This window comes from Ruditapes philippinarum, unplaced genomic scaffold (assembly GCF_026571515.1).
Source record: "Ruditapes philippinarum isolate M1 unplaced genomic scaffold, ASM2657151v2 ctg23212_1_1_1_1, whole genome shotgun sequence".
Classification (NCBI taxonomy): Eukaryota; Metazoa; Mollusca; class Bivalvia; order Venerida; family Veneridae; genus Ruditapes; species Ruditapes philippinarum.
In genome coordinates this window covers 1-10,175 of record NW_026854914.1, presented here as the reverse complement: position 1 = coordinate 10,175, position 10,175 = coordinate 1, and the positions used below count along the sequence as shown (strand labels likewise).

The 10,175-nt window shown below is 34.0% G+C and overlaps 1 protein-coding gene across 1 annotated transcript; it reads right to left on the bottom strand.

The window, feature by feature from the left end:
- Nucleotides 1-222: 222 nt before the first annotated feature.
- On the bottom strand, nucleotides 223-9,479 carry LOC132741505 (N-alpha-acetyltransferase 35, NatC auxiliary subunit-like; the record flags this gene model as incomplete). The annotated part of the gene is given in 9 exon segments (XM_060729692.1): nucleotides 223-303; nucleotides 3,895-4,017; nucleotides 4,873-5,013; nucleotides 5,547-5,668; nucleotides 6,185-6,270; nucleotides 6,976-7,154; nucleotides 7,486-7,651; nucleotides 8,697-8,803; nucleotides 9,420-9,479. Coding segments are annotated over 9 exon segments (1,065 nt in total), but the record flags the coding sequence as incomplete, so codon positions are not given.
- Nucleotides 9,480-10,175: the final 696 nt, after the last annotated feature.

The following is a 10,175-nucleotide window of genomic DNA, read 5'->3' as shown; positions in this document are numbered from 1 at the left end:
CATGAACTCTGAACATGGTCACCTGACTATAGTGTGTCTTTATCTTCTGTACTGGTATTTACATTCACAAAATGACAATGCCATTTGTAAATAGGTGAAAAATATTCAAACTACAGAAAAATAATAATCTTTTCAATACATTAAGAAATGTGTATTTAACAAAACTCACAAATGTTCAGTAATATTATGAACACTGGTATTATAAACAAGAAAATATTTTACCTGTGAATCATGTTTATGGCCTCCACTTAACAACTTCATCATCACAAAGTTTGTCTTCGCTATTTTAATTGCTTTTTGAACCTGTAATTTCAAAATTATCACGATTATTCACTTTAAACAATGAATAAAATCTAATTCTAGTTTCATGTTGTTGTTTTTTATAACACAATGTTACTTTATTATGTGGCATAAATAACATGTAACTATATTAAAGATATATTATGCTCAAATTTGATATTGAAAGGAAAAAACAACTGGTCATTAATATACAGTCTCTTTTGTAATATACAGTCTAACTTGCCCATGCGACCACGTGTAATAAGCGACTTTTGTCTTAAACGACCACTTTAAATTCCCCCCGACCATTTTCTCTCTATATCTTTAATGTATTAAGCGACTTTTACTCAACGTGACCAGCGACCGCTAATTAGTCACCTAATTGAGATCAATCTTTTCATTAAACGACCACTTTTACCTGTCAAGTAATTGTGTTTTTAGAGAACGCCACCTCGTAATGTCACAAGTGTCAACAATCAAAACACAACAAATAAACGTGTGAAAAACTCTATTTCCCAAACCGTTTTAGCATATGCAAATGAAGTTAAGTATACCCGTGACGTGTATTATCCAAAAATATCGGAAAAACAATGCAACACTCCGCCCCTACTGAGATGGTGTGTACGCTTCGCTTGTTGACATTTAGACTGCATTGAATTGACCTTGAACTTGATCAGCAATTAAATTAATCATAACAATTAGATGTAGTTTGTTTATTTCAAATGAAAAAATGCACAACAGAAAACATCTTCACTAATAGGGTTTACGTGTTGGAGACAAGGAAAAACAACGGAGAAGTTAAAAACTCTGGAAAAAATGTCAAACATGTACGTTATTTGTCAATAAATATCAGAAAGTTATTTTTTACATTTGCATCCATTTAGATTATCGTAGCGTACTAATTATTCAACATTTATATAAAAATGAAGTTGAAAAACATTCCCACTTCATAAGAAAGATGTCATTTATAAATTTTGACTTTTATATCATGCTGACTATCTTAAGAGACCGTTTCATTAAGCGACCGTTTTGGGTGTTTCCCTTGCGCGGTCGCTTAATACACGTTTGACTGTATAGTAAACATCTTTTGAATACACACTGAGAAAATATGTTACGCTTTAAACTCTACACACTACATGTAATCACAGTATGATTAAATAGTGTCTTGAAAAACCTGGCACTTTTTATACGATATACGAATTGACCAAACTTATTTGGCCAGTAATAAGGAATGCAGCTTTCCAAACATAGTTTATATGTTTATGTAAGTTTTCATCCGTGCTGTTCTTCAGAAATCAAAAATTTTGATGGAAGCGATTCAAGCGATAGCGACCGGAGAATATTTCTAATTTCTGTAGAACAGCTACGGATGAATACTAACATACTTATTGTCAAGCTTTATTTGGCTTCAATAATATTCACTTTATTATTCTTGACTATTTCAACAAACGCAGTTCTATGAAGCACTTGGTATGAACAAGAGGGCCATGATGGCCCTGAGGTCGCTCACCTGTATATAGGCCCGGAACGGGGCCAGTTTAAACCCCAGGGCTTTTATTTGAACAAACTTGGAATTAAGACACCCATTAGAAGATGTTTCATGATGTTAAGTTTTTGCTATACACATATAAGGAAAAACAATGACCTCCCCCTCCCCCCCCCCGGCAGAGTTAATTTTAACCCAAGGGCTTTTATTTGAACAAACTTGGTAGAAACCCATTAGAAGATGTTTCATGCTAAACATCTAAGCTCTAGCTCAATGGGTTTTTTAAAAGAAGATTTTTTAAGTTTTTACTATACACATACAGTTAAAAACAATGACACCCCTGGGGCGGGGCCAGTTTTGACCCAAAGGCTTTTATTTGAACAAACTTTGTACACACTTATTAGAAGATGTTTCATGCTTAATATCTAACTCTAGCTATTTCGGTTATTTCAAAGAAGATTTTTTAAGTTTTTGCTATACACATATAAGGAAATCAATGACCCCCGGGACGGGGCCAATTTAGACCCCAGGGCTTTAATTTGAACAAACTTTGTAGACACTCACTAGAAGATGTTTCATGCTTAATATCTAAACTCTAGCTATTTGGGATTTTTCAAATAGGTTTTTTAAGTTTTTGCTATACACATATAAGGAAAATCAATGACCCCCGGGGCAGGGCCAATTTTGACCCCAGGGCTTTTATTTGAATACACTTAGTAGACACCCATTAGAACATGTTTCATGCTAAATATCTTAGCTCTAGCTCTTTGAGTTCTTTAAAAGAAGATTTTTTAAGTTTTTACTATATGCATATAGGGAAAAATCAATGACCCCCCTGGTGCGGGGCCAATTTTGACCCCAGGGCTTTTATTTGAACAAACTTGGTAGACACTCACTAGAAGATGTTTCATGCTAAATATCTTAGCTCTAGCTCTTTGGGTTCTTTAAAAGAAGGTTTTTTAAGTTTTTACTATATGCATATAGGGAAAATCAATGACCCCCTCGGGCGGGGCCAATTTTGACCCCAGGGCTTTTATTTGAATAAACTTGGTAGACACTCATTAGTAGATGTTTCATGCCAAATATCTAAGCTCTAGCTCTTTGGGTTCTTTAAAAGAAGATTTTTTAAGTTTGTACTATATGCATATAGGGAAAATCAATGACCCCCTGGGGCGGGGCCAATTTTGACCCCAGGGCTTTTATTTGAACAAACTTGTTAGGCACTTATTAGAAGATGTTTCATGCCAAATATCTAAGCTCTAGCTCTTTGGGTTCTTTAAAAGAAGATTTTTTAAGTTTTTACTATATGCATATAGGGAAAATCAATGACCCCCTGGGGCGGGGCCAATTTTGACCCCAGGGCTTTTATTTGAACAAACTTGGTAGACTCTCATTAGAAGATGTTTCATGCCAAATATCTAAGCTCTAGCTCTTTGAGTTCTTTAAAAGAAGATATTTAAAGTTTTTTCTTTCGGTTGCCATGGCAACCAGAGTTCTGCATGGAATTAAATTCTTTGAACAATTTTTAAAGGTGACCACCAAAGGAACATTCCTGTGAAGTTTGGGTGAAATTGGCTTTGTGGTTTATGAGGAGATGTCATTTGAAGCAAAAGTTTAAGGACGGACGCCGGACGAAAAACGATCACAAAAGCTCACCCTGTCACTTTGTGACAGGTGAGCTAAAAATAGAAGGCAACTATGAACAGAATTTAATATAGTATCGACTTTCACTTTTCTATGAAAATTAACACACATAATTTTTAAGAAATATAGCGTTTTCAATAGATGACAAGTAAAGCTGGACACTAAATTCACTTGTTAAAGAAGGAACTATCAAACTGTCTGAGGTATTGAATCTGAGTTCTAATATTCTACATTTTATTTGTTTGTTTGTTTGTTTGACTGGGTTTTATGTCACACCGACACAGTATATGTCATGTTGCGATGTTCCAGCTTTAGTGGTGGAGGAAGACCTCAGGTGTCCTTCCTTGCATTATTTCAAGCACCAACGGGCACCTGAGTAGAACCACCGACGTTCCATAAGCTTCCTCACATGAAAGAATCCAATTCCGGATTCGAACCCACAGTGGTGAGGAGCTTCTATATTTTACACCCTAACTTACACATACCTCATCTGAAGGGCTTGGAATTGTTTCGTAAAGTGTTTTGGCTTGATGGAAGAATTTACAACTGGTAGTAAATAAATCAGCTGCGGATGGCATCGGAGAGTATCGTACCAAACTTGTCATTTCCTACAAGAACATATCATATATTATGTTACCATAAACAAATAAATACTGTATATGATTTACTGCAAAGTACATTACAAATTCATTTTTATTACATTGATTTTATTACCTACTCAAAATTGTTTGTTAATCATTTAGGATAATATGTGTCTTTTTTCTAAATATTTGCTAAAAATATTTCAGATATAAGTAGAACATAAAATTCATGTTTTTCATTTTGTGATTTATGGAACTTGTTGCATATCACTTTATTGCACTTTTTTGCATTATTTGACTCTATGTCTCTGTCACTCAGTGTGCTTAACCCATAACCTGCTGAATTTCTTATATGGACTTGTCCAGCTTCCATTTTCAGAGTGGTCCATAATCAATTTTAGTGATATCAAAATTTGTTTTTGTTTGCTTGTTTATTTCTGGTTTTCACATAAATTTTAACATATGTTTTTGCTCATATCTCAGGGGTCAATAACTTACCAGTAGCAACCATTTTCTCCTTGCAAGTGACTGACTACTAATCAAACAAGATTTAGGAATCAGCAGCAAGAGACAAATGACCATTAGACTCAATTTTGAGATCAATCTCAAAAAGAAATTACAACCTCGCCCATGGACCAGTTACCCTTGGATTACTAATCTAATGCTCTCCCTATTGAGCTTTGAAGGCGAACATATCCCAATGTAGTCGGCCAAAAGTACAGAGCCAGGTCAGACTGCACGGATGTGCAAGATGGGCTCTAGCTCTATAAAGGTGGCAAAAAAGTAATAACTTTCAGTTTCAGCAGGTTAAAGGTTATGGTCTTCACAAAACAGCTTAATACATATATTGGTTTTAATTTCAATTGGTTTCAGTATACATACCTTAAACTGAGAATAAGGAACCATGGGTGGTGTTGAGACACAGGCAAATGGAGCAAATCTGTGACTATACCGTACTTCTTCCTTATCATATTCAAAGTTCGGATGTTTTAATTTGTTGGCTAATTGTAAACCCATCACAGCCTGTCAATTAATACATTCATTTTATTTGTTTATTCATAAAATCACATCTACTTAAAGTAAATTTACTAGTTTAGACGAATGTACTCTTAAATAAATGAATGCATAAAAATTTGAATTTTTACATAGATCAGCTGGGGCACTTAAAACTGAACAATTTGCAAAAAATAAATAAAGAAATATGCTCAGAAATAAACTGAAATAATATGTTTGTGCCATTCTTACATCAATTTGAGTTAGAAGCATTGCAATGCTTTTGAATTTTGGATTATTTTCACAATAAGAATAGTCATTTTGGAAAAATGGAGAGTGAATTATCTGAAATTTTGCACACAAGTTATTTGGTGTAGACAAATGGAACATTAATGTCGAAAAAATTATTTCTTGACCCTTCATGTTAAGACATACATTTTGGATAATGACACACAATAGAAGAGACACAAGAGGCATCATGCTATTACAAAAGCTTACTTCTAAGCACTTTGTGCTCAAGTGAGTTAAAAAAAAATATAATAATAACAACAAACAAGCAATACTTTATAATATCCTCCGAACATGTTTTGTTGAGCCTGGCAAATGTTAGCCTCTTTCTGAACTCCTTTAGAACGCCTCTTCTTCTTTCCTTTCTTACTTCCCCTACCTTTACTGCTCACCATATCTGTAATAGTGTGAGCATTCAATGACTTACTTTTCAAATTTTACATAACTTTATTTAAGGATATAAAGATGAAAACAGAGGGTGAAACATTGAGAAATTATGTTCAAGACCTAATTTTACTTATATTTAAAATGTCAGATGATACTCTTTAGATAGCCAACTGCCCTTATAGAGTCTTTGCCAAACTTTTGACTTTCTATTAAACATAGACTGTCAATGATACTGTTTTTATAATCATTCATTTAAACAGCATGTCTAACTGGTTAAACACTACGCCTTCCTATGGAAAGTTAGTCAGAGACTAAGTTGGCTGCATTATAATAAAAAAATATTAAACATCTTCAACAGCTTAAATCCTTCCTGTGTCACTCCTTTTTAGGTTGGCACTTTTTGCATTGGAAAAATCAGTTATGGATTCAATACTACCACTGCTCTAAAGTATGCTCTGACAGATTAAGGTCGTCCACAATATTATTTATTTTATCATTTTGGACAAAGTATCAATGTTACAATTACCTATGTAGGCTTCATGATCTATAACAAAGGAATCTGCACGCTGAATGGTGGAAAATAACCAGGAATACAATAATTCATATAGATACCTGAAATAATAACAACTCATACAAGTACCTGAAATAATAACAACTCATACAAGTACCTGAAATCATAACAACTCATACAAGTACCTGAAATAATAACAACTCATACAAGTACCTGAAATAATAACAACTCATACAAGTACCTGAAATAATAATAACTCATACAAGTACCTGAAATAATAACAACTCATACAAGTATCTGAAATAATAACAACTCATACAAGTATCTGAAATAATAATAACTCATACAAGTACCTTTGTTTTTCTGACTTTTCTCATGATTTCGCTTTAAATGCTTTTCACATGTTTCATGCATTTCACAATTTAAGGCGAGAGATATTTGTATAAAAGCCACTCACATAGGCATTAAAACAATTAATAGGAGCAGATCAGTGTATAAGGAAAAAAGGAGAAATTTAATTAAAACGTGTTTTATTTTTTCTTCATAGTTGTTTAAAAGTTAAAATTAAAACTTAACATATGGGGAGTTCTCACTCTTCAATGTTGTAAAAGAAAATCATGACAGCAAGAAAGAGCAAATGACCTTTTCGTCTAAGACTTAATTTAATTAAATTTAACTTTGCCAAATGACCTAAGAAGAGCCATTTGGACTTAATACCAAACAAAACAAGAACATGACACACTGACCAGCTTCAGCTGAAATGAAATACATATCTACATCATTAAAAAAGTTATAACCAAACTTACCAATATACATAATGATATTCATATGGTGCATACAGCTCTAATTCGAAGCCTGACAGTGTATAATTGATCATGACTTGTAATGTATAATATAACACCCATGTACCAAAACTTGAACCATACTGTCTGTTAGGGTCAGTCTTCATCTGGACTTGGTGCAGGAAACCATCTACCTTATCAGCCTGTGCATTAAACAAAACAAAAAACATACCTAATTTTTTTGGTTTATATTGGGTTTGGTAAAATCTACAATGTGATCTACTCGAGTTATTTCTTGCATGTAGATCTAATTGCCACTGTATTTGTTTCACACTCATTGTGATTCTGATTTCTGAAGTTAATAAGGAGCTGATTACTTACCCTAAGATGAGATTAAAAATCAGATTATAACAGTCATTCTATATTCAAATCTTCAATCTATAAATCAGCTTATCCTCCAAAATTAAGGCTATAATTAGTGCTGCATGAATAACAATTATTTTACAGTAAAAAAAATAATAGATTAAAGCAAACCTCATCTTGTAGATTGGCCATCTCGTCCAGCAGGTGTGCCCACTTGTCACGTTGTCGTGCACGATTGTGACCAGTTATTTGTAACACTGTACATATAGGTCGCACTGCTCGGGTCATCAAAGCGTCAACATACTGTTTTACATCAGGATTGTTATAGATGGGTGCTCTGTTAAATATACAAACAACTCGGATATCTGAGTCGTGTCATGACAAAACCGACATAATGCGTTTGCGACCAGCATGGATCCAGACCAGCCTGCGCATCCGCCCAGTCTGATCAGGATCCATGCTGTTCGCTTACCAACCCTATTACAAATAGAGAAACTGATAGCGAACAGCATGGATTCTGATCAGACTGCGCGAAGCGCAGGCTGGTCTGGATCCATGCTGGTCGCAAACGCACTATGTTGGTTTTGTCATGACACGGCTCATTTTTTTTTTGGTTGGGTTTGATGTCACACCAACACAGTATAGGTCATATGATCAAGCTAGCTTTCTGAACATTGGTGGTTCTACTCAGGTGCCCGTTCAAGCATAGAAGGGCACCCAAGGTCTCCCTCCACAAGTAAAGCTGGAAAGTTGCCATATGACCTATACTGTGTTGGTGCAACATAAAACCAAACAAAACAAAATTTTTTTAGTTAAAATATTAATCTAAAAGTTGAATTACTGAGAAAAACTTGTATCTTATTTTAACAAGTCTGTAGTCTAACTAATGGAAGTGACCAGTACTGGCGTCAATGAAAAATGATTTTCTTTTTCACTTTAAGTAGTCTTTATTTTCAGTATGTAATAAATAGAATATCATATTCATGTAGCTTTATTACTGAATTTATTGAACTTGTTGAATAAAATAACATGAGCCGCGTCATGACAAAACCAACATAATGGGTTTGCGACCAGCATGGATCCAGACCAGCCTGCGCATCCGCACAGTCTGATCAGGTACCATGCTGTTCGCTTTCAGTTTCTCTACTTGTAATAGGGTTTGTAGGCGAACAGCATGGATCCATGCTGGTCGCAAACGCAGTATGTTGGTTTTGTCATGACGCTGCTCATATCATGCTTGCCAGTTGCCAGAGGCTCACTTCATATAATTTTTTTTAACTTGTTTCATAAATTCATTATTTAACTTACACACATTCAATATATTTGACAAAGCCTTTTACATAATATTGAGTGGTATTTAGTTTTACAAAAATATTACAAACTTTGGTGCGAGTGCAGGAGGCATGACAAATGCTCTCACAGAATCTTTGAGAAAGTCTGTCAGTGTATGTTTTCCAAATACTCTTCTACTTGGAGGTAAAAATGACAACTGAAAAAAAAAATACTACAAATATGGAAAACTGTATATAATGAACAATGCGAAAAATTTGACATAGTATTTTATCTTGTTAAAAGATAAAGGTAGGTAGGTATATGAAGATAAATAATGGTGATAACTAATCACTATATGCTAGATATTATATCAGCACGTAAAAAATGCTATGACCTCATTTAATTATTAGTTTTAACCATTTTTAAAAGGTTACAGTCATGTCCTAGAAGGGTGTCATGTAGACAACTATAATTATAAAAAGTACAAGTCCATTTTCTATTTTTCCGAGTTTAATTATATATATACAACATTAACACGAAAAGTTTCTATACACTATTATTGAATTCTATAAACTATAATCACTATAATATTTTTCTATCAATTCTATGTGTACTCCCTATAAACATTCAAATTCGACTCTATACACTCTTCTGGTCAGTTCTGCGCAGTGTAAAACTATGTTTATGTTGGTAAAAATACCTAAGCTTCCAATTTCTCCTGTACAAAGGGGAAATTCACAAAACCTGCTCAGAACAGTACTTAATCAGTATAGTTTAATGCTTTTTTTTTCCTCAATTATTTTCATTTTCTATTTTCTGTGCAACTACTTTACCTGTAATATAGACCTTGTTAACACACATGGTGACAGTTTACTGAATTCCTTGAACACTTCCTGAAAAAATATTACAAATAAATGTAAGACATAAGCACAACACCCAAATCTACCTTTGAAGTCTTTGATCAAGGGGAGGAATCACGCCGTTCGTTACCCAAACAAACAAGATGGCGGATACAGCCAAAAAGTAGGTTTTTCCCTTTTTTCTCTGAAATTCGTGATGTTCTTGTGTAAAGGTACATATAACAACCTTCTCCACAATTTTCCTGGCACACAGAAATTTATTTCATGAAGTTTCGTCCCGTACTTCTTCTGAAATGCGCGTCACCAGATTCGAAGCGAAAGAATTTTCCACCGGTTTGATCGTGGTAACGTACGGCTTCTTCACTCAAATTCGCTGTTTCTTTACATATATGTATATTAACTGAAACCACTGACTTTAAAGATTTGTAATATGTTGTCAAGTTATCATTCATGCCCATTTTGGCTAGATTTACTGGTGTAAATATTAATATCGGGGCATTTTCCGGAAATGATAACGTATGGCGTATAAAATATCAATGATAACGTACGGCGCATTTTTCTAACTTGGTGGATTTCTATTTGTCCAGTCAGCTGATAATTAAATTATTTGTATGTAGGAAATGATAGATATTTGAAACAAAAAGGTTGTCATTTCAGAAATAAGATTATTGAACAATGTTGCACCATCGGGTTATCAATATCTTCTAGCTAAAAATTTTTAAAAGAAAT